At 41.4% G+C, this 26,078-nt stretch overlaps 1 protein-coding gene across 1 annotated transcript; it reads left to right on the top strand.

The window, feature by feature from the left end:
- Positions 1–21,949: 21,949 nt before the first annotated feature.
- LOC140816096 (uncharacterized) lies at positions 21,950–22,519 on the top strand. Its single transcript, XM_073175163.1, has 2 exons — positions 21,950–22,236; positions 22,324–22,519. Exons 1-2 carry the CDS (start codon positions 21,950–21,952, stop codon positions 22,517–22,519), a joined length of 483 nt encoding a protein of 160 aa, XP_073031264.1.
- Positions 22,520–26,078: the final 3,559 nt, after the last annotated feature.

The following is a 26,078-nucleotide window of genomic DNA, read 5'->3' as shown; positions in this document are numbered from 1 at the left end:
ATTTTTTTTTAATATATGAATCTTATTAGATCATCGATTAATATATACACTTACTAGGGATAAGCAAAAGTTGCTGAACGATTATAACTTTAGATCAAGGTAAGTGATTAATTCTATAATTGTTATCAGATTCAAGATACATGTTCAATTTTCATCCATTGCAAGTTGACGTAATTACATAATCTAAGTTGCACCAAACTACAACTTGTAATTTCTGGCCCAAACTACGTAATCTAAGTTGTACCGATCTAAATTATAAGTTTTTGGTCAAATGACAAATACTCGTAATACAAATCTCAATTATTTTAAATCATATATTTATGATAGTTACTTAGAATAACTAGAATTATTTTATTCCCTCATGTTGGATGCGCCGAAGACTGTGGTCAAACATTTTTCTTATTCATATTCAATTTTTTTTTTTGTTTTCCAAATTAAAAATGTAATATAATTCCAGAAAATATGGAGCAATTTTCGCGGTGGTAGGTGTTTTTTTTTTAAAAAAAAATATGGTGGGGTTGAGATTTGAACAATTCTCGGAAAAGTGCTACAATTTTTAAATAGATTAGATATAAGAAAGTGGAGCCTCAATAAGCCTTCTTGTTCTGGGATTGCCACCTCCATGTAAAAAAAAAAAAAAAAAAATTGACTCGGAAAAATCCGAGCCGTTGGATCGTCCCTTGCGGGCAATGCTCGCAGTGGTAGGGTCGAGTAAACCCTTGTTCTGATCGATATTCCACTTTATATCCCCATATAAACTCTATGAATAAAAACTCTTATAACATCGTCTAATAGATCAATTTTATAAAAATGAACACTGATTTGATCCATGAAAAATATTATTTTTAATGTCAAAAATATTACATTTCAGTGCAGGTATTGTTCTAGTTGACCTGCCACATGAGTATAGATCCATGAGACTATTATATGAGAAACCTTCTGTAAAGTAAATGACATATTATTAGAAATATTATTTTAAAATAAAATAAAATTATCTTTAAAAATCATATTACTTAGTTTTTTCACCTAAAATAACCAATTAAAACTTAGGAAAATTCAATTTTTTAAATAGAGAACCGCAAATTAAAAACTTGTTTTGGTCATTTACAAAAATAAAGATTCACTCGCATTGGGTTTTTGCACTGGCCAAAAATAGGTCCACTCTATTCTATTTCATTTTAAATATTTGTGTATATAACTGGCCAAAAATAGGTCCCTTCTATTTTATTTCATTATAAATATTTATTCATATATACTTTTTCGTCAAACTAGCACTCAGTACAATGTTCTCCTGTTACGCAGCGTTTGGTAGCATGGATTAAGTAGGTTTGTGTTTTTTTTTCATGCTTATCCAATGTTTGGTACATTTTTAAATAAACCCACCTAATCGACTCTCCAATGGACTACATTGTACTAGCCTGGTTAAAATAAACTCATGTCACAGCCCAATATTAATAGTCCTTCTTTCTATCAAACATGGCTTTTCCTATAATACCCTTTCTTCCAACCAAGAAGCCCAACAAAAGAGTCTTCCTCCAACTAAACAACAACGTACGAAGGAAGAAAGGGAAGTGGCTTAGGTATTTGATGTCTGCGGCAAAATCTTCCGAAATTAGATAATTAGTGATGAGATTCTTTGTTTCACACTCTAATTTGCAGAAGCTGGTGTAAATATAGCTTTGTAAGGTTAAATTTTCGGATGTAAGTTGCGAAATTTTGCAAAAATCTGAGGAGGCTCTCATGTGTCGGTAAATGACATTTCTTTCTGTTTATGGTTTCTGCAAAAAATATGTTTTTTTTGTAGTTTGGGTTGACATAGTTTAATTCAATCTTGTCTTCTTTTGTGTTTGTATTTTCTTTATTTGACGAAACCGTTGTATCTTTGGTTTGTAATATTACTCTTCTGTCGAGCTTGTTTTTTGATTTCATCAATGTTATTTCATTACAATCGAAGACCAAATCTGAATAATCATCTGTCAATTTATTACTTAAGACACTGTGGTAGATGTGCGTGTAACAATCGATAATTAACTAGTGATGATTTTGTTAGTAGTAAAGAAAGAACTGCGTTTCTTCGTGAATTAAAATTTGTTTTGAAATATATTTGGATGTATTTTTTAATAAGCCTTGAAAACAAGAAAATTGTTTATCACTCTACAATACCATCTTCGTTTACAATATACGAAATTCTATTGGGTATTTTTAAATGCATTTCTAAACACATTCTAAATTCTAACTTTTTTTGAAGTATCTTTGATAGATGATCATTATGCGTAGACACGTTCTACTTTTTGTGATGCTCCACCAAATCATGTGTCCATCCTTCTTGATTATGTTACTCTTGAGACGACATCGATTGAAGTTAAGTGCGAAACAACTTTGCAAGATGCGTAGAACAACAGTCTCCTATAGCATGACACAAAGAATAAATGTGCAAATGAACCATTTGCACCGGATTATTGAAATAGGAGATGTTCACTGTGTGGTGAACTTGCGAATGAATAGGAAAGCATATGCACGATTGTGTTACTTGCTACTAATGTTGGAGGACTAGTCGAGTCTAGATATGTTCGTATTGAAGAGAAGGTCACCATGTTTCTGTCTATATTGTCTCATCACAAGAAAGCACGACTTGTTGGTCATGACTATGTATGTAGTGGCCATACAATCAGCACCCATTTCCATCAAGTGCTCCGATCAATTCTCATGTTACATCCTATACTACTTGTAAAACCATCCCTTGTCGATGATGATTGCACCAACGAATATTGGAAATGGTTCAAGGTAAGCTCAAACCATTGTTAACTACTTGTACAAAATAAACATTTGAACTACTCATTTATGAAAATTGTGATAGTTACATTGTTATTAACTTACTATTCATAAATTTTATAGGGATGTCTTAGTGCTTTGGACGGAACGTATTGTGAACTACAAGCTGCATTGCATGCTTGTGTGTGCTGACGAATTGTAAAAGGAGAAGTGGGATTTGGTGACGAATTTGAACCCATTTCAATTTTCGATGATGGTTCATTATTCCCAGAAACTTTTTCAACATTATACTCATCGTACCAAAAGAATCGGTTCCGATGTTTCAAATCGGCGGGACATATAAATTAATATTGCCTCGGTCGGGTTGAATATTGACCAGCTTCACATAATAGGATATACCCATTGCCGAACTCGCATTGTGATGGTGTCTTCACATCCATGAAAGCTATGGAAAATATTAATTGAGTGAATTTTAAAATTAATTACATAGCTACAGATATGTAGTTAAAATAAAGTTTTACCCAAATAATTCTTTGGAAACTACAACAACTTTAGTACACCAAAAAACTAGTAAACTAGTTTTCAACTTCGACAGAGAATATGAAAATTAAATCCTAAACTAATGAAAAACAGATAAATCACAGTTGAATAACATGTAAAACCTACACCCATACAACTTGCAACCCATTTCGGTTGTTGTAAACTTCAAAATTTATTTTTCATCGATTTATACAAAACGGAACGGAAATGAAAAAAATTTCGTAAAAAAAAAAAGAAACTCTTACATTTTGTCAAAAATACTCACATTCACGGCCAGTAAGAAGGTTGGAGATCGAATTTCCTTCCGCAAAATATGTTATCTGTTACATTTTCTTGCGATTTCGACAGAATATGAACCTGCACAATCCAATTTCACTCCTTAGGATGTCAGATTCACAGGGAACTAATCACAATCCAGAGATTTTCGGGAAGAACTCGTACATCTATGCGGAGCCATTTACGTTGATGTCGGCTAGGGTTCTATTCGAAGTATTGTGCGGAAGAAATGTGTCAAAATGTGCGGATAGGCAACAACAGTTGGTCAGAAATTAATAATTAAACAAATATGTCAAAGGGTAGTGTTGGTAGAACAAAGTTAAGTGATTAGTTAATCAGACCATTACAAATCTCACCAAACACAACAAGGATTTCAGCACACCACACAAATCTGTAAATAATCATATATTTTATCATTTATGTGAGTAATCCTATCATTTGAACCAAACACTGCCTTAGAGTAAATGTCCAACTAGCCAACTTGTGATTTGGATTTTATTGGCTCTGATATAAAAAAGATCTTTATTTTAAAATCATTTTACATTTTTATCTGTATACTCATGCAAGCATCATAGATAAAGTCCTAGAATATATAATATGTAAATGTTGGTTTAGCCTAATGGACCATGATAGTTAAAAAAAAGACGTTTTTTTGTAATGATCATGGGCCATTAGGCTGAACCAACGTGGGTCTAGGCTCATACCCATGCACCACTACGGATCATGGGTCGTTAGGATGGTCCAACATGAGCCCTAGCCCATGCCAATGCATCGTCACTCATAGACTATCTCACTTTTGGAAAGTGGTTTCTTTCGCCTCCCCCAACACTTTTAGATTCTAGGTATTTAATCCTGGAGGTCCTGGGTTCAAGTGTTGGGGGAAGCGAAAGAAACCACTTTCCAATGGTGTGATATTCTATGAGTGACGGTGCATGGGCATGGGCTAGGACTCATGCTGAACAATCCTAACGACCCATGATCAGTAGTGGTGGTTGGGTATGAGCCGAGGCCAATGTTGGTTCAGCCTAATGGTCCATGATCGTTACACGTTTCCACCCCCAAATTTGTATCTCAATGTGCAATAGAAATTTAATGTAAATACTAGATTCTCTCAGATTTAGTGGGAGATCAAGATTTGAGGATGATGGGCTCAAATCCTAGAAAAGAGTTTTGAATATCGAAGACCTGTAAAATATTGGAAGCTTATCTAATATTGCATTTGCATTCCTGCATTACCTAGTTGTAGACAAAGATCCGTGTATGGCTTATATGGATAAATTATCTCTAGGTTATTGATCATATTTGATTATTTATAATACATGTGATATATTATAAATAACAAGATAAGCGTTATCATTAATATAATAATAAGGATTGCATGAATCCGATAAACATACAAACAAACACGACACAAGATTTTAAAAATAATGATGAGACAAAAAATTTTAAAATAAAAATCCTCATTTTGGATAAGATCCAAATGTTGGTTCATCCTAATGGCCCATGATCTTTAAAAAAAAGGCATTCTTTTTTGTAACGATCATGAGCCATTAGGCTAAACCAACATAGGCATCGGCTCATACTCATGCACCACTACTGATCATGGGTCGTTAGGATGGTCCAGCATGAAATCTAGCCCATTCCCATGCACCGCCACTCATAGAATATCACACCCCTGGAAATTGGTTTCCTTCGCCTCCCCCAACACTTTCAGAATCTAGGTAATTTTAGAAAATTTCAGTATAAGCTTGTCCCGTCTCTCTGGTGCTCGTCCCTCATTTTTTTGGTTCGAATTTTTGTGCGTTTTTATATCAAGGCACGCCATATACCTTTTTTTTCTCATCGATCACATACAATAGGTATGGTGAATGATTAAACATGTTATATATCGGATCGAATGTTTCGGCTCGGTTTTTACACGTTTTTATTCATGTATATGAATTTTGCTTCCATGTATATCACGTTTTTGACATGTCTTGCAAGGGGCTGCTAGAATCGAGGGTTAGAGGACTCAAATCACGTCTAGTCGAAGATGTTAAGCGCTAGGTTTGGAGATGGATTGGGTTGGTATGAGGCCGATCGAAATTTCTTGTTTGTAGCTCGGTTTTGGGGCGTACGGGTGGTTAACGTGTATTCGAGAGCATGAGGTCGAGGTTCATGGCTAGGGCAGTGCAGGAAGTTTGGTTTTGGTCTAGGATAGGTTGGTTTGAGCCTGGTCCAGGCCGAGTGAGTGCAGGGTGGTTTGGCTTCGAGGTGGAAATCTAGGTTTTTTCCTGCAGGTATGGCGCTGCGGCACTGCAGCAATTGAGCTTCGGCTCTTGTATAGCTGCAGCGCTGATAAATGGCGCCTAGGCTCTCACAAGCGCCGCAGAGCTACTCAGCCAACGCCTAGGCGCTAGTTCTGTACTTGAGGGTTAATGATTTTGATGATCACGGTTTTTTTTGGGTGTTGTTATGTCAATGTGTCCGAGGTTATTGAGGGTTTAATTGGGTCATACGTGGTTTGGTTAGAAGTCTCTAAACTATTTTTAATATTCGGGTTAAAACCGAGACTCTGGTCTAAATTTTAATCGGATTACAGAAACTAAGTATGAGCCTCAATTTACGTCTAAAAATGATTACAGATATTTTTTAAGGCGTTCGATAAGTATGATTGGGAATCGGTCATTTTTGCAACCGAGTTAAGTTAGCAGTCCTGGCAGTTCTCTACAACTATTTATGCATATTTAAAATGTATATAGTGATATTGAACATGGATTTTTATGTTAAGGTTAGAAACATGTTGCATGCTTGGTTTTAAGAAAAGTATTTATATGCATAAGTTTTACAAGTGATAAATATGATTACATGTTTTTGAAAGAAGTGAGTTGGTTGTGACTAATACGAACACAAACATGTAAGGCCAAAGCTTAGTGGACGGGTAAAACTTTCGCTGCTGTCCCCGCAATCAGGTACCGCGGTTAGACGTAGATAGATCCATCGACTTAGAGCTTATACGAAACTGTAGTGCCCAAATATAGTACACGTATAACCCATGCATTCATTTAATTATTAAATCATTTAAATTAATTTTAAATGAGTTTTGGCGATGCATGATTTATTTAAATGCACTATTTTAAATTATTTATGTTTATGGGATGCACGTTAAAATATTTTATCGAGTTTCATGTTTCAGACGATCATTCGAGGCGGGATTGAGGAAAAGACCCGGTGACGATTTTTGGCAATTGATAATGTGGTATTTTATTTTAAGTTGAGTTTGGGGGTGATTTTAAATAGTTTATTGAGTTTTAGCATTTTTAAGTCTGATTTAATTATTAGGTGATTTTATGAGTTTTAAACTTTTAAAAGTTTAGCAAGTGTGCACTTTAATTTTATTAGGAGATTTTATTTAAAGATGAGTAGAGTTAGTATTTTAACTAATTTATTATTGGAGTTAACCTTTTTAATTAGTATTGGATTAGCATGTCAATTATGTTATTTAGGAATTTTAGAGTTTTAAAACTCTTAAAGTGTAGTGGGTGTGCAATTATTTTAAATGTTGGGATTTTATTTAAGTGGGAAAAGAGTTAGTATTTTACTTAGTAGTTAATTATTTTATTAAACTAAGATTTACTCTCCCTAATTATTAAAACACACGCCACACACACACTACACACTTTTACACACACCTGTAATGCCTAAACACACACACACAAGTTCATTCTAGACTTTTATTATTTTCAAAGAGCAAAACCTAGGGTTCTTCTCCCCTTAGCAGCCGCCCCCTCCTCTAGCGATTTCCAGCAGGTTTTGTCGAGTTTTATTCAAAGATTTTAGCGCCACAATCGCCCCGGATCAACCTCGCTTCTATCTCCGCTTCGGTGACGCCGCTTCGGTAACGTTTATTATCAAAAAGGCACGTATAATCTGTTCTTGCTGTGTCGATCAAGTCATATATTGTATTGCATTGTTTTTATGCGTAAAAGTTATGTATGATGATAGTAGTTTGAGCGGATCATGAATCGGATCGATTTCGAAGGAAAATTTTTAGATCTGAAACTCGTTTTTACTGTTCATGTCAAAACTGCGATTTTTCTGTTCATATTTTGGGAAAACTTTCAACGGCAAAAACGTAGAAATTTTCGATACCTTCGATTTGATATATGATTCGAAATTTTTGGACGAAAAATGAGTGAGTTATGATAATTTCCGTGCGACTGCGCAAACTGAAATTTTCAGAAAATTATGTTATTGATAAGTTTCTTGAAGTTTTAAGTTGCAGGCTTCGTTGGAAATCGACGGGCGATTGTTGCTGCGTACGGGTATGTTAGTAATGATGTTAAGAGTGTTTTTTTTGAGGTTACGTTTCATGTCGATAGGCACTCGAGCTAACTAGAAGTCGTAGGAAACAGTTTGATGTCAATTGCCATATTTTGGGTCGTGTGTGTCGTAGAGCGAACACTGTTGTCTTGAAACGTTTGTACAATTTGGGTTTTATGTTGCGGTATGCTAGGATGAGTCTCGAGGTGTCGGTGCATGGTCCGTATAACCGAGTCTAGAAGGATGAATATTAGGTGTTCAGAATTTTCGTAAGTTCGCGATTACAGTGGGTGCACGGACCTGTACACGGACCCTGACACGGGGTCCGTGCCTTTGTTGTCTTCTCGGCGTCTTTTTCGAGTATCTACACGGACCCCTACACGGATGAGGGCACGGGGTCCGTGCCTTTGGGTTTCACTTAGTGTCTTTTCCAGTGCCTACACGGACCCTCACCCGGACCCTGACACGGGGTCCGTGCCTTTGCTTCCTTTCAATGTCTTCTTCCAGAGTCTACACGGACCCCCATCCGGACCCGAGCACGGGGTCCGTGCCCCTTCCGTTTCCCGACACACTCTAGGCAGTATGTACACGGACCCTCTCCCGGACCCAAACACGGGGTCCGTGTACCCTTGTTTTGGGAAATATTTGTAAGTTCATTTTAAGTTTGATGTTATGGGTTAGTGCAAGGATTATTAAGGGCGTGTCGTGGCAAATCGTAGAAGGTCCTAAGGTATGATTGAGCTTGAGAGTAAGCATGTGTTTTCTATGTCTAAGCAATGCAAGTTAAGTATGAAATTCACGTTAGTAAGTTGCAGCAACGGCCCCAGTCGAAGTCCAACGAATCCCTCAACGCCAAGTAAGTATGTTGACGTGCAAGAAAACATTTTTTAGTTTTTGAGGTATGCTAAATGTCTTGTGACCAAATTATGTTAGGATTGGAAAGCGTTAAATTATGAACGGGGACCAATCCGCCCGTTAAATTATGAACGGGTTAGATCGTGGTTGTGAAGCGTTAAATTATGAACGTGGATCAACTGGCCTGTTAAATTATGAACAGGGATCTTATGTATGCGGCAGCGGATACGTCCCTGTCAGCCCAGTACTGTGGTATAGTCTGATCAGGCTCTTTTACGTTATGGGTCACTTGCTTTGAAACATCCTCTACGCAAAATGATGAAGTTATGTATGTTTACGTATGCAGTATGTTTATGAAAGTTTAAGTTATGGCACGTCGAAGTATGTATGTACGTATGTTCAAGTTTTAATGCGCAAGTTCAAGTTTCAAATTACGTATGTCCTATTTTAAAATTGCATGCGACCTTATTATGTAGTACTCGTTATTCCAGTTTATACGTGTTGAGTCTTTAGACTCACTAGACTTGATCGATGCAGGTGACTATGTTGAGGAGGCAGGAGGTGATGACCAAGGGGCAGGCTTGGGCTGAGTGGCAGGCTAAACCCGAGGACCGCAAGTTTATGTTTATGCAAATTTTTAAATTACTCTGATGTTTTGATTTGAACGTGAGACAGTTTCTTTTAGCAAAATTTTATTGGTGATGGATGATTGTGGGATTTATTTTTTATGAATGTTGAGTGACGACCGTATGAATGTTTTTATTTAAGAAAATTTTTAATTTTTCCGCAAATTTTAAGTAGTGAAAGTACGGTTCGTTACAGTTGGTATCAGAGCGGTGTTCTTGTAAAGGGTTACGCCTACTGCCAGTCGCAAGAAGCTCTCGAAGTCACACCTCAAGTCTGTAAGTTTTAAAGTTTTGCATTATGTCATGTAGTAAGCACTAAGTCAGGATTTCAGCATGTATATGTTTTCAGTTCAAAGTACGTGCATCTTCTGTTATTGGTATTATAATCATGCATGTTGGGTTTACGTGTTGGGTAAATTATTGGAACAGTATGCCTCCGAGACGTATGGTTAACCAGGAAGCTAGGACTGAGGACATGGAGCACCGGGAGGAGGAAAGAGCCAATCCTCCGCCACCACCACCTCCCGACATGCAGGCACAGATGCTTGCAGGCATGACGCAGTTCTTCGCACAGTTTGCGGGGAACCAGGCTGCAGCAGCAGGCGCAGGGGCAAGACCCCAACCAGAGGCCGTTTATGAGAGATTCCGGAGGATGAGTCCGAAGGAGTTTTCGGGTACCACTGACCCGATGATAGCTGAGGGGTGGATCAAATCCATCGAAGTGATTTTCGACTTTATGGAACTGACCGACGCAGATAGGGTCAGATGTGCCACGTTCCTTCTGACAGGGGATGCCAGATTGTGGTGGGAGAGTGCATCTGTGGCAGTCAACTTGCAGGTACTGCCATGGAATGGTTTCAAGGAGGTCTTTTACTCCAAGTACTTCACTGAGGAAGTACGAACCAGACTCACCAACGAGTTTATGACGCTGCGACAGGGAGACAGTAGCGTGGCGGAATTTGTGAGGAAGTTTGAAAGGGGGTGTCACTTCGTGCCCCTTATTGCGAATGATGCACCGGCAAAACTGAGACATTTCCTGAATGGTTTGCGGCCGATCTTACGCCGCGACGTCCGAGTAGCTGGTCCCACTTCTTATGCAGTCGCCGTGTCCCGAGCTTTGGCAGCAGAACAGGACCAGCGAGATATTGAGGCTGACAGGCAGGGCAAGAGGCCCTATCAGGCTCCACCGCAGCCTCACCATCAGCAGCAGAATCAGCGACCCCACTTTAAGAAACCGTATCAGGGGCCGCCAGCGAAGAAGCCTTATCATGGACCACCAAAGGGCAAGGGTCCAGTTCAGCAGCAAGGGGCGCCTCAGAAGCCCGTTGCCTTCCCCGTGTGTCCTAAATGCAATCGTCAGCACCCGGGACAGTGCTTGTATGGATCAGGCAGCTGCTTCAAGTGTGGAGCTACAGATCATATGCTGAAGGAGTGCCCGCAGTGGAAACAGCCAACCCAGGGCAGGGTATTCGCCATGCATGCACAGGAGGCGGACCCAGACACTACTTTACTTACCGGTAAACTTTTCTACCTAAGTTCAGTACTATTTGATTTGCATGTGGAATTTTACTTGGGATAAGTAGGATGCTAGTATTGTTTGAGTATATTTGGGTTACTATCTTGTTAGTGTCTTGGGATATAAGTTGTGTTGTGCTAACGCATCTCAGGGAATATTTTCATAAAGAGATTAGCTACAACTGCGTTGATAGACTCAGGAGCCACCCACTCCTTCATATCAGAGACGTTTGCCAATCATTTAGACCTCAAGTCCATCGGCCTAGACGTGAATTTTTCGGTAGTAGTCCCATCAGGGGAAGAGCTGTTAGCTACCAGTGTGGTCAGAGATATCGACCTAGAACTGCATGGCCACCTGGTGTATGCAGATTTAATCATATTGCCGATGCCAGAATTCGACATTATCTTGGGCATGGACTGGCTGACTAAGAATAGAGTTCTGATAGATTTTCAGAAGAGGTCAGTTTTAGTTAGACCGCCGGGCATGGAGCAATTTCTTTTTGAGCCAGCCAGATGGAGAAGCTTTCCTCGCATGATTTCATGCATGCAGGCGAGGAGTTTGATCTCCAAGGGATGTCAGGCCTTTTTGGCTAGCATTATTTCAGCGCCTGACGTGTCCACTCCATCCTTATCAGAGGTGCCAGTAGTCAAAGAATTTCCAGACGTCTTTCCTGATGACGTCACCGGTCTTCCACCAGAGAGAGAGGTAGAGTTTGCAATCGATCTCGTGCCAGGCACAGCGCCAATCTCCAAGGCGCCATACAGATTAGCTCCAGCTGAGATGTTAGAGCTCAAACAGCAGATTCAGGAGCTCTTCGACAAAGGGTTTATCCGCCCTAGTTTCTCACCGTGGGGCGCACCAGTGCTTTTTGTGAAAAAGAAGGATGGAAGCATGAGACTGTGCATCGATTACCGTGAGCTGAACAAGGTAACGATCAAGAACAAATACCCTTTGCCTAGAATCGAAGACTTGTTCGATCAATTGCAGGGAGCCACCGTGTTCTCTAAGATAGATCTTCGATCAGGGTACCATCAGCTGAAAGTGAAGGATGCAGATGTCCATAAGACAGCTTTCAGGACCAGATACGGGCATTACGAGTTCTTAGTAATGCCGTTTGGATTGACCAATGCTCCAGCAATTTTCATGGACCTCATGAACCGAGTATTTCAGCCGTTCCTCGATCAATTCGTCATAGTATTTATTGACGACATTCTTATTTACTCGAAGAGCCATGAGGAGCACAACCAGCATTTGAGGACAGTTTTGCAGACCTTGCAGAGTCGCAAGTTATTTGCGAAGTTCAGTAAGTGTGAATTTTGGCTGCAGAAAGTTGCATTTTTGGGGCATATAGTATCCAGCAATGGTATTGAGGTGGACCCATCGAAGGTGGCAGCTGTTAAAGAATGGGTTGAGCCAAAGAACGCATCTGAAATCCGCAGCTTTTTGGGTTTAGCAGGCTACTACCGTAAGTTTATTAAGGGATTTTCGTCCATAGCAGTGCCGCTCACCTCACTAACCAGGAAAAATGCAAAGTTTGTGTGGAGCGAGGAATGCCAGAAGAGCTTCGACACCTTGAAGCAAGCTCTTATTTCAGCGCCAGTGCTAGCCATGCCGACAGGGCAAGGCGAGTTTGTGCTTTATACCGATGCATCTAAGCTCGGATTAGGCGCAGTGTTGATGCAACAAGGTCGGGTCATAGCTTATGCTTCCAGACAGTTAAAGGTGCATGAGAAGAACTACCCGACTCACGATCTTGAATTAGCCGCCGTTGTCTTTGCATTGAAGATTTGGAGACATTACTTATACGGCGAGAAATGTCAGATCTTCACCGACCACAAGAGTCTCAAATACTTCTTCACGCAGAAAGAGCTGAATATGAGACAGAGAAGGTGGTTAGAACTTGTGAAAGATTACGACTGCGAGATTAGCTACCATCCGGGAAAAGCTAATGTTGTCGCAGACGCCTTGAGCAGAAAAGTGGCAGGGGTAGCTCAGTTGACAGCTCAGAGACCACTACAGTCGGAGATTCAGAAGTTTGGTCTAGAGATTTATCGTGATGGCAAGGCTCCTAGGCTGTCTAATCTGACAGTCAAATCTGATTTGCTAGACCGAATCCGAGCATGTCAGTCTACAGATGAGCAGTTACAGAAATGGAGACTGAAAGACGAAGCCAAGGGCAGTGTGCTGTACACAGTTTCAGACGGCATTGTGCGATACAGAGGTAGAATGTGGGTGCCTAGTGTTGGTTCGATCAGACAGGATATTTTGACAGAGGCACACGCATCTCCGTATTCCATTCACCCAGGAGGCACCAAGATGTACAAAGACCTTCAGTTATTGTATTGGTGGCCAGGGATGAAGCGAGACATCCGTAGGTTTGTGTCAGAATGTCTCACTTGTCAGCAAGTAAAAGCTGAACATCAGAGACCAGCAGGGTTGGTAAAGTCACTCCCCATCCCCGAGTGGAAGTGGGAGAACATTACTATGGATTTTGTGGTTGGATTACCGAGGTCAGTCAGAGGATCGAACTCCATTTGGGTTATAGTGGACCGACTCACTAAGTCAGCGCATTTTCTGCCAGTGAAGACGACTTTCTCCATGACGCAGTATGCGGATCTTTATATCCAGGAGATCGTCCGGTTGCATGGTTTCCCAGTCTCTATTGTGTCCGACAGGGACCCGAGGTTTACATCGTCCTTCTGGAAGAGCTTACATGCAGCCATGGGGACGAAGTTACTGTTCAGTACAGCTTTTCACCCGCAGACAGATGGCCAGTCTGAGCGAGTGATTCAGGTTTTAGAGGACTTGCTAAGAGCTTGCATGATTGACTTCCAAGGAAATTGGGAGTCTAGACTACCTCTAGTGGAATTCACATACAACAACAGCTTCCAAGCATCTATTGGTATGGCTCCCTATGAAGCGTTGTATGGTCGGAAGTGCAGATCACCAGTTCATTGGGATGAAGTTGGTGAGAGGACAGAACTTGGCCCAGAAATAGTTCAGCAGACTGCAGACGTGGTGGTCAAGATTCGTGACAGAATGAAGACCGCCCAGAGCCGGCAGAAGAGCTATGCCGATAAGAGAAGAAGAGACCTCGAGTTTGCCGTTGGGGATCACGTCTTCGTCAAGATAGCGCCCATGAAGGGTGTTATGAGATTTGGAAAGAGAGGCAAGTTGAGTCCGAGGTTTATTGGACCGTTCGAGATTCTTGATAGAGTTGGGACATTAGCCTATCGTGTAGCCCTTCCGCCGAATCTGACCGGGGTACACAATGTGTTCCATGTCTCGATGCTGAGAAAATATTTGGCTAATCCTTCTCATGTTCTAAGTTATGAGCCGCTGCAGTTGACTCCAGACCTGTCTTACGAGGAGAAACCAGTCCAAATCCTAGACAGACAGGAGCGCAGACTTCGGAACAAGACGACTAAGTTGGTCAAAGTTCAATGGCTAAACCAATCGGTGGAAGAAGCCACGTGGGAGTCAGAGGCCGACATGAGACTTCGTTACCCGGAGTTGTTCGGTAAGACTTAATTTCGAGGACGAAATTTTTATAAGTGGGGGAGGAACTGTAGTGCCCAAATATAGTACACGTATAACCCATGCATTCATTTAATTATTAAATCATTTAAATTAATTTTAAATGAGTTTTGGCGATGCATGATTTATTTAAATGCACTATTTTAAATTATTTATGTTTATGGGATGCACGTTAAAATATTTTATCGAGTTTCATGTTTCAGACGATCATTCGAGGCGGGATTGAGGAAAAGACCCGGTGACGATTTTTGGCAATTGATAATGTGGTATTTTATTTTAAGTTGAGTTTGGGGGTGATTTTAAATAGTTTATTGAGTTTTAGCATTTTTAAGTCTGATTTAATTATTAGGTGATTTTATGAGTTTTAAACTTTTAAAAGTTTAGCAAGTGTGCACTTTAATTTTATTAGGAGATTTTATTTAAAGATGAGTAGAGTTAGTATTTTAACTAATTTATTATTGGAGTTAACCTTTTTAATTAGTATTGGATTAGCATGTCAATTATGTTATTTAGGAATTTTAGAGTTTTAAAACTCTTAAAGTGTAGTGGGTGTGCAATTATTTTAAATGTTGGGATTTTATTTAAGTGGGAAAAGAGTTAGTATTTTACTTAGTAGTTAATTATTTTATTAAACTAAGATTTACTCTCCCTAATTATTAAAACACACGCCACACACACACTACACACTTTTACACACACCTGTAATGCCTAAACACACACACACAAGTTCATTCTAGACTTTTATTATTTTCAAAGAGCAAAACCTAGGGTTCTTCTCCCCTTAGCAGCCGCCCCCTCCTCTAGCGATTTCCAGCAGGTTTTGTCGAGTTTTATTCAAAGATTTTAGCGCCACAATCGCCCCGGATCAACCTCGCTTCTATCTCCGCTTCGGTGACGCCGCTTCGGTAACGTTTATTATCAAAAAGGCACGTATAATCTGTTCTTGCTGTGTCGATCAAGTCATATATTGTATTGCATTGTTTTTATGCGTAAAAGTTATGTATGATGATAGTAGTTTGAGCGGATCATGAATCGGATCGATTTCGAAGGAAAATTTTTAGATCTGAAACTCGTTTTTACTGTTCATGTCAAAACTGCGATTTTTCTGTTCATATTTTGGGAAAACTTTCAACGGCAAAAACGTAGAAATTTTCGATACCTTCGATTTGATATATGATTCGAAATTTTTGGACGAAAAATGAGTGAGTTATGATAATTTCCGTGCGACTGCGCAAACTGAAATTTTCAGAAAATTATGTTATTGATAAGTTTCTTGAAGTTTTAAGTTGCAGGCTTCGTTGGAAATCGACGGGCGATTGTTGCTGCGTACGGGTATGTTAGTAATGATGTTAAGAGTGTTTTTTTTGAGGTTACGTTTCATGTCGATAGGCACTCGAGCTAACTAGAAGTCGTAGGAAACAGTTTGATGTCAATTGCCATATTTTGGGTCGTGTGTGTCGTAGAGCGAACACTGTTGTCTTGAAACGTTTGTACAATTTGGGTTTTATGTTGCGGTATGCTAGGATGAGTCTCGAGGTGTCGGTGCATGGTCCGTATAACCGAGTCTAGAAGGATGAATATTAGGTGTTCAGAATTTTCGTAAGTTCGCGATTACAGTGGGTGCACGGACCTGTACACGGACCCTGACACGGGGTCCGTGCCTTTGTTGTCTTCTCGGCGTCTTTTTCCAGTATCTACACGGACCCCTACACGGATGAGGGCACGGGGTCCGTGCCTTTGGGTTTCACTTAGTGTCTTTTCCAGTGCCTACACGGACCCTCACCCGGACCCTGACACGGGGTCCGTGCCTTTGCTTCCTTTCAATGTCTTCTTCCAGAGTCTACACGGACCCCCATCCGGACCCGAGCACGGGGTCCGTGCCCCTTCCGTTTCCCGACACACTCTAGGCAGTATGTACACGGACCCTCTCCCGGACCCAAACACGGGGTCCGTGTACCCTTGTTTTGGGAAATATTTGTAAGTTCATTTTAAGTTTGATGTTATGGGTTAGTGCAAGGATTATTAAGGGCGTGTCGTGGCAAATCGTAGAAGGTCCTAAGGTATGATTGAGCTTGAGAGTAAGCATGTGTTTTCTATGTCTAAGCAATGCAAGTTAAGTATGAAATTCACGTTAGTAAGTTGCAGCAACGGCCCCAGTCGAAGTCCAACGAATCCCTCAACGCCAAGTAAGTATGTTGACGTGCAAGAAAACATTTTTTAGTTTTTGAGGTATGCTAAATGTCTTGTGACCAAATTATGTTAGGATTGGAAAGCGTTAAATTATGAACGGGGACCAATCCGCCCGTTAAATTATGAACGGGTTAGATCGTGGTTGTGAAGCGTTAAATTATGAACGTGGATCAACTGGCCTGTTAAATTATGAACAGGGATCTTATGTATGCGGCAGCGGATACGTCCCTGTCAGCCCAGTACTGTGGTATAGTCTGATCAGGCTCTTTTACGTTATGGGTCACTTGCTTTGAAACATCCTCTACGCAAAATGATGAAGTTATGTATGTTTACGTATGCAGTATGTTTATGAAAGTTTAAGTTATGGCACGTCGAAGTATGTATGTACGTATGTTCAAGTTTTAATGCGCAAGTTCAAGTTTCAAATTACGTATGTCCTATTTTAAAATTGCATGCGACCTTATTATGTAGTACTCGTTATTCCAGTTTATACGTGTTGAGTCTTTAGACTCACTAGACTTGATCGATGCAGGTGACTATGTTGAGGAGGCAGGAGGTGATGACCAAGGGGCAGGCTTGGGCTGAGTGGCAGGCTAAACCCGAGGACCGCAAGTTTATGTTTATGCAAATTTTTAAATTACTCTGATGTTTTGATTTGAACGTGAGACAGTTTCTTTTAGCAAAATTTTATTGGTGATGGATGATTGTGGGATTTATTTTTTATGAATGTTGAGTGACGACCGTATGAATGTTTTTATTTAAGAAAATTTTTAATTTTTCCGCAAATTTTAAGTAGTGAAAGTACGGTTCGTTACAGTTGGTATCAGAGCGGTGTTCTTGTAAAGGGTTACGCCTACTGCCAGTCGCAAGAAGCTCTCGAAGTCACACCTCAAGTCTGTAAGTTTTAAAGTTTTGCATTATGTCATGTGGTAAGCACTAAGTCAGGATTTCAGCATGTATATGTTTTCAGTTCAAAGTACGTGCATCTTCTGTTATTGGTATTATAATCATGCATGTTGGGTTTACGTGTTGGGTAAATTATTGGAACAGTATGCCTCCGAGACGTATGGTTAACCAGGAAGCTAGGACTGAGGACATGGAGCACCGGGAGGAGGAAAGAGCCAATCCTCCGCCACCACCACCTCCCGACATGCAGGCACAGATGCTTGCAGGCATGACGCAGTTCTTCGCACAGTTTGCGGGGAACCAGGCTGCAGCAGCAGGCGCAGGGGCAAGGCCCCAACCAGAGGCCGTTTATGAGAGATTCCGGAGGATGAGTCCGAAGGAGTTTTCGGGTACCACTGACCCGATGATAGCTGAGGGGTGGATCAAATCCATCGAAGTGATTTTCGACTTTATGGAACTGACCGACGCAGATAGGGTCAGATGTGCCACGTTCCTTCTGACAGGGGATGCCAGATTGTGGTGGGAGAGTGCATCTGTGGCAGTCAACTTGCAGGTACTGCCATGGAATGGTTTCAAGGAGGTCTTTTACTCCAAGTACTTCACTGAGGAAGTACGAACCAGACTCACCAACGAGTTTATGACGCTGCGACAGGGAGACAGTAGCGTGGCGGAATTTGTGAGGAAGTTTGAAAGGGGGTGTCACTTCGTGCCCCTTATTGCGAATGATGCACCGGCAAAACTGAGACATTTCCTGAATGGTTTGCGGCCGATCTTACGCCGCGACGTCCGAGTAGCTGGTCCCACTTCTTATGCAGTCGCCGTGTCCCGAGCTTTGGCAGCAGAACAGGACCAGCGAGATATTGAGGCTGACAGGCAGGGCAAGAGGCCCTATCAGGCTCCACCGCAGCCTCACCATCAGCAGCAGAATCAGCGACCCCACTTTAAGAAACCGTATCAGGGGCCGCCAGCGAAGAAGCCTTATCATGGACCACCAAAGGGCAAGGGTCCAGTTCAGCAGCAAGGGGCGCCTCAGAAGCCCGTTGCCTTCCCCGTGTGTCCTAAATGCAATCGTCAGCATCCGGGACAGTGCTTGTATGGATCAGGCAGCTGCTTCAAGTGTGGAGCTACAGATCATATGCTGAAGGAGTGCCCGCAGTGGAAACAGCCAACCCAGGGCAGGGTATTCGCCATGCATGCACAGGAGGCGGACCCAGACACTACTTTACTTACCGGTAAACTTTTCTACCTAAGTTCAGTACTATTTGATTTGCATGTGGAATTTTACTTGGGATAAGTAGGATGCTAGTATTGTTTGAGTATATTTGGGTTACTATCTTGTTAGTGTCTTGGGATATAAGTTGTGTTGTGCTAACGCATCTCAGGGAATATTTTCATAAAGAGATTAGCTACAACTGCGTTGATAGACTCAGGAGCCACCCACTCCTTCATATCAGAGACGTTTGCCAATCATTTAGACCTCAAGTCCATCGGCCTAGACGTGAATTTTTCGGTAGTAGTCCCATCAGGGGAAGAGCTGTTAGCTACCAGTGTGGTCAGAGATATCGACCTAGAACTGCATGGCCACCTGGTGTATGCAGATTTAATCATATTGCCGATGCCAGAATTCGACATTATCTTGGGCATGGACTGGCTGACTAAGAATAGAGTTCTGATAGATTTTCAGAAGAGGTCAGTTTTAGTTAGACCGCCGGGCATGGAGCAATTTCTTTTTGAGCCAGCCAGATGGAGAAGCTTTCCTCGCATGATTTCATGCATGCAGGCGAGGAGTTTGATCTCCAAGGGATGTCAGGCCTTTTTGGCTAGCATTATTTCAGCGCCTGACGTGTCCACTTCATCCTTATCAGAGGTGCCAGTAGTCAAAGAATTTCCAGACGTCTTTCCTGATGACGTCACCGGTCTTCCACCAGAGAGAGAGGTAGAGTTTGCAATCGATCTCGTGCCAGGCACAGCGCCAATCTCCAAGGCGCCATACAGATTAGCTCCAGCTGAGATGTTAGAGCTCAAACAGCAGATTCAGGAGCTCTTCGACAAAGGGTTTATCCGCCCTAGTTTCTCACCGTGGGGCGCACCAGTGCTTTTTGTGAAAAAGAAGGATGGAAGCATGAGACTGTGCATCGATTACCGTGAGCTGAACAAGGTAACGATCAAGAACAAATACCCTTTGCCTAGAATCGAAGACTTGTTCGATCAATTGCAGGGAGCCACCGTGTTCTCTAAGATAGATCTTCGATCAGGGTACCATCAGCTGAAAGTGAAGGATGCAGATGTCCATAAGACAGCTTTCAGGACCAGATACGGGCATTACGAGTTCTTAGTAATGCCGTTTGGATTGACCAATGCTCCAGCAATTTTCATGGACCTCATGAACCGAGTATTTCAGCCGTTCCTCGATCAATTCGTCATAGTATTTATTGACGACATTCTTATTTACTCGAAGAGCCATGAGGAGCACAACCAGCATTTGAGGACAGTTTTGCAGACCTTGCAGAGTCGCAAGTTATTTGCGAAGTTCAGTAAGTGTGAATTTTGGCTGCAGAAAGTTGCATTTTTGGGGCATATAGTATCCAGCAATGGTATTGAGGTGGACCCATCGAAGGTGGCAGCTGTTAAAGAATGGGTTGAGCCAAAGAACGCATCTGAAATCCGCAGCTTTTTGGGTTTAGCAGGCTACTACCGTAAGTTTATTAAGGGATTTTCGTCCATAGCAGTGCCGAGCTGCTATTACCGTCATTTACAGTACTTGTCGTCCATAGCAGTGCCGAGCTGCTATTACCGTAAGCTTTTTTGGGTTTAGCAGGCTACTACCGTCATTTACAGTACTTGTCGAGCTGCTTGCATGTTATGAGGTTAAATGATTTAGAAGTAAGATTGAATTTCATGATGGTTACGTTTAGAATTTGGACTGTATTTTGATATTATGCCTCCCAGAAGAACGCCTAGCACAAACAAGGAGGATGGTAATCCTGGAGGTGACAGAGCCTTTCCACCACCACCACCACCAGCAGGAGATCCCGCTACTCGAGTTTCGGAGGGGATTGCACGTTCAATGGAATAGACTCAGCAGGCTCCTAGACCTCAGGTGGACATATATGAGCAGCTCAGGAGGCTCAACCCGAAGGTGTTTGGTGGCACCACCGATCCATTGGTGGCAGAGGAGTGGATTCGATCACTCGAGTTGCACTTTCAGTACTTGGATATGAGAGATGTGGACAAGGTAAGATGTGCCACATAAATGCTGAGAGACGATGCATCTCTTTGGTGGGAGCGAGCAGTACATGGGGTGAATCTGGCTACTCTCACTTGGAACCAGTTCAAGGATCTGTTCTACAATAAGTACTTTCCTGCAGACATGAGGGGGCGTCTGACCTGAGAGTTCATGAGTCTCCGACAGGGGGACTCGTCGGTTGCGGAGTTCATCCGGAAGTTTGACAGGGGCTGACACTTTGTGCCCATAATAGCTAAGGATGCTGCAGAGGAGCTGAGGCATTTCATGGATGGCCTTAGACCGACCAGTCGACAGGATGTTATGATGATGAGGCCGAAGAGTTATGATGTTACTAGTGCTTGTGCCTTTCAGGCAGAGCAGCCTTTGAGAGATATCGATATAGAGATGCAGAGGGAGAGGCAGCAGGCCCAATAGAGCTCATATCCCAGCAAGAGGAAGTTCACAGGGCCTCCGAGACATCAGGGGCAGCAGAAGCCCCAAGGACAGTTTAAGAAGCCGGGGCAGCAGAAGCCCCCTCAGAATCCAGGTGCTCCAAGACAGGAGGAGAGGCAGCCTTGCAATCAGTGTAACTATTTTCATACGGTAAATGCATGTGGGGGACGTTTAAGTGCTTCATCTGCAAAGAAGATGGCCACAAAACTGCAGACTGCCCATACTGGTAGGGCCTATTTCATGCATGCAGAGAGGAAAAAGCAGAGCCCAACTCTCCTTTGATCACTGGTAATCTATTTAATTAACATTTCTTTAAAAAAAATTCCTTGATTGCATGAAAGGTTAAGTTGTTTAGTAGAACAATTTTGGAACCAAGAAATTAGAATAATATATGTTGCATGCTCTAATTAGATGGATTTAGGGGTTGAGTTGATTTATTTAAGAATTTTTGTTGGTTAAAATGTGTGTTTTCGAGGATTATTAAGGATTTAATTGGATAATTTTCGAGAACAATGGGTTTATCGATAGAGTTTCTCGAATTTACTAAGCTTGATCGGATTTGATGGTATATTTTGTCGCAGGAAGGATATTTATTTCAGGTGTAGCCACCTATACACTACTAGATTTATGAGCTACACATTCTTTTATATCCGAGTTTTTTGTAAGCTACTAGGAATTGTACCAGAGGCTATGAATTTGGGCTTCAAAATTTCGATTCTTTCTGGAGATCAGATATTTACTTCGAGGATAATGAAGAATTCGGAGCTTCAACTACACAAGAATGTTGTTCAAGCGATCGTGCTGCAGATGCCTGAATTTGACATCATTCTGGGAATGGACTGGCTTTCGTCAAATGGAGCCTCGATAGATTTCTGGCAGAGGTCAATATCTGTTCGCCAGCCCAGCGGGAAATATTTTATTTTTGAGGCAGCAAGGAACAAGCAGATGTCGCGCATCATTTCTTGTATCTATGCGAGGAAACTGTTGAAGAGAGGCTGCCAAGCATTTCTGGTGAGTATTGTGTCAGATCTGAGCCAGTCAGTTTGAGACTGGAGGACGTCGAGATCTCAAGAGATTTTCCTAGCGTCTTTTCTGAGGACGTTTTTTTGCATTCAACGAGACAGAGAGGTGAACTTTTCTATTGAGCCGATGCCGGGTACAGTGCCGATTTCTAGGGTACCCTATCGTGTAGCACTTGCAGAGATGAAAGAATTGAAAGCTCAGATACAGGATTTGCTGGACAAGGGTTTTATTCGCCCGAGGTTTTCTCCAAGTAGCGCACCGGTACTGTTTGTGAAGAAGAAAGACCATATAATGTGACTCTGCATCGATTATAGAGAGCTGAAGAGAGTCACAGTCAAGAATAGTACCCTCTGCCTAGGATCGAAGTCTTATTTGATCAGCTTCAGGGAGCATCAGTGTTTTCAAAGGTTTATCTTCGATCAGGATATCACCAGCTGAAGATGAGAGAGTCTGATGTGCACAAGACAACTTTCAAGACGCATTATGGGCACTACGAGTTCGTGTGATGCCCTTCAGTTTGATAATGCGCCAACGATTTTCATGGATGTCATGGATCACTTGTTTCAGCCATATTTGGATCAATTCGTCATTATTTTTATAGATGACATACTGATCTATTCAAAGAGCTTACAGGAGCACAGTCAGGATTTGAGAGCCACACTACAAACTTTGAAATAAAGGAAGTTATATGCCAAGTTTAGTAAGTGCGAGTTCTGTCTAGACAGAGTGGCGTTCTTGGGTCACATTATTTCCAGGTATGGAGTCGAGGTTGATCCTAGCAAGGTCAAAGTTGTCGGGATTGGCTAGTTCCTAATAGTGTGACATAGATCTTTAGTTTCTTGGGATTAGCTGGGTACTACAGGAAGTTTATACAAGTCTTTTATTCTATAGCAGTACCCATGACTGCTTCGTTAAAGAAAAATACCAAATACATTTTGGGACTAGAATGTTAAGAGAGTTTTTAGAGGCTGAAGCAAGCTTTGATTTCAGCACTAGTTCTAGCAATGTCATCAGGGTAGGGAGAGTTTGTTCTGTATACAGATGCTTCTAAGCTAGGTTTTGGCGATGTTCTGATGCAACATAACAAAGTGATAGCCTACACATCCAGACAGCTGAAGGTTCGTGTGAAGAATTATCCGACTCATTATCTCGAGCTACCAGCAGTAGTATTCACTGTGAAGATTTGGAGACACTATCTGTATAGGGATAAGTGCAAGATTTTCATAGAGCAAAAGAGTTTGAAGTACTTCTTCACACAGAAAGAGCTGAATATGAGACAGGGGAGATGGTTAGAGCTGGTGAAGGACTACGACTGTGACATTAGCTACCATATAGGTAAGGCTAATGTGGTAGCTGACGAACTGAGTAGGAAGAGTGTGGTGATTGCTCAGTTTTCAGCTCAGAGAACCTTGTAGGCAGAGATTCAGAGACTTGAGCTTTCAGTTTAAGCTATGAGCAATACTCCTACACTTTCTACCCTGACACTACAGTCGATTCTGAAGGACATGATTCGAGCAGGTCAGTCTTCTGATGAACAGTTAAAAATGTAGAACTGAGGGATGAGTCTAAGGTTCTGAGACTGTATTTCGTCGAGGGTGGCCTATTCCGATATCGCGACATATTGTGGGTTCCTAGTGGTGAGTTACTGAGAGAAGACATTATTAAGGAAACCCACAGTCCCCATACTCTATTCTCTCAGGGAGTACGAAGATGTACAAGGATCTACAAACCTTGTATTGGTGGTCGGGCATGAAGCGAGATATTTTGCGCTTTGTGTCTGAGTTCTTGACATGTCACCAGGTTGAGACAGAGTATCAGAGACCTGCATGAAAGTTGAGACCGCTCCCTATTCCCGAGTGAAAATGGGAGAACATCACTATGGACTTTGTGACAGGGTTACCCAGGACAGTTGGAGAATATAATGCCATTTGGGTGATAGTCGACCGGCTTACGAAATCAATGCATTTTCTACCGATCAAGAAGAATTTTACCATGACTCAGTACGCAGAGCTGTACATCAGAGAGATAGTCAGACGGCATGGGACTCCATTGTCCATTGTGTCAAACAGGGACCCGATGTTTACATATGCATCATGGAAGAATCTGCATCAGGCATTGGGTACCAAGTTGATATTCAGTACGGCTTTCCTTCCACAGACCGAGGTCAGTCTGAGAAAGTGATTCAGATCTTGGAGGATCTACTCTGGGCTTGTATGATTGATTTCTAAGGCAGTTGGGAGCCGAAATTACCTCTCATGGAGTTCACATACTACAACAGTTATCAAGAATCTATATTATGGCTCCTTACGAGGCACTTAATGGGAGAAAGTTTAGATCACTAATCTATTGGGATGAGGTAGGCGAACCAATAGAGTTGGGTCCGGAAATTTTCAGACAGACTGCAGAGCTAGTACTCAAGATCTGGATATGATGAAGACTGCTCAGAGCCGAAAGAAGAGTTATGCAGATAAGCGGCGTAGAGATCTAGAGTTTACAGTGGGTGACCATGTCTTTGTGAAGGTTGCACCTATGAAGGGTGTAATGAAATTTGGCAAGAAATGCAAACTTAGTCCTAGATTCGTAGGACCATTTGTGATTCTCGAGATAGTTGGAACATTAGCTTACAGAGTTGCATTACTATCGCTGATTTCCCTGCCGTCAGGTACCGCGGTTATACGTAGATGGATCCATCGACTTAGAGCTGATACGAAACTCAAAACTAATTATTTGAATTCAATAAAGGAAAATGAATATGTATAGACGATATAATGAGACATGATTTGAATATGGTTATGTTATGTTTAAGTTCATGCTTTTAAAGATCGTGAAACTTATTTTAATTACAATACTTTTCATTGTTGCATGATATTTATATGTACTTGTTATTATGGTTTATGTGTGTTGAGTCTTTAGACTCACTAGATTTGATTGATACAGGTGATCACGAGGATGTGAAGAATGGAGGTGCTGAAGACAGAGTAGGCGAAGTTGGGGGTGCACTTGATAACTCGAGGACCTTGCATTTCTTCCGCATAATATGTTTAGGAGTCAAGGGTTTTAAACAGTAGTTTCAAATGTTCATGATTTTTTTTATGCTTTGGTGATTGCCAAAATCTAGATATTCGATGGTGTTCGTTTTTTAACAGTAACTCCTTGATGAAGTCACATTTTAAGATTTTATTTAACTGTAGTTATTTTATTCAGTTATTGGATGACTTTTAAAAGGCATGATTAACTTATTTATATGTTAATGAGTGTGTATTTTTTGTCATATCTTTTTTAAAAAATAAAAATAAATAATATTTCAATAGTATTTTAAGAAGTAGATGTTTCAGTTAGTATCAAAGTAAGGGTTCTTGTAGAGGGTTTGTGCCACCATCAGCTTCAGAAGCTCAGTCGTCGAGCCTCAAGTCTGTAAGCTTACATGCTTTAAATGTTCTGAATGTTTTTAACGCTATCACTTGCATGTCTACATGATATATGTTTTACAGTTCTTGTCGAGCTGCTTACATGTTTCGAGGTTAAATGATTTAAAAGTTAAATTGAATTGCATGATGGTTACGTTAAGAATTTGGACTGTATTCAGATATTATGCCTCCCAGAAGAACTCCTAGCACAGACAAGGAGGATGGTAATCCTGGAGGTGACAGAGCCTTTCCAACACCACCACCACCACCAGGGGATCCCGCAACTTGAGTTTTGGAGGGGATTGCACGTTTGACGGAACAGGCTCAACAGGCTCTTAGAACTCAGGTGGAAATATATGAGCAGTTCAGGAGGCTCAACCCGAAGGCGTTTGGTGGCACCACCGATCCGTTTGTGATATACGGATGGATTCGATCACTCGAGTTTCACT

This window comes from Primulina eburnea, chromosome 16, assembly GCF_022965805.1.
Source record: "Primulina eburnea isolate SZY01 chromosome 16, ASM2296580v1, whole genome shotgun sequence".
Lineage (NCBI taxonomy): Eukaryota > Viridiplantae > Streptophyta > Magnoliopsida > Lamiales > Gesneriaceae > Primulina > Primulina eburnea.
Note: the sequence above shows the minus strand (reverse complement) of the source record. Positions and strands in the feature narration are given on the sequence as shown.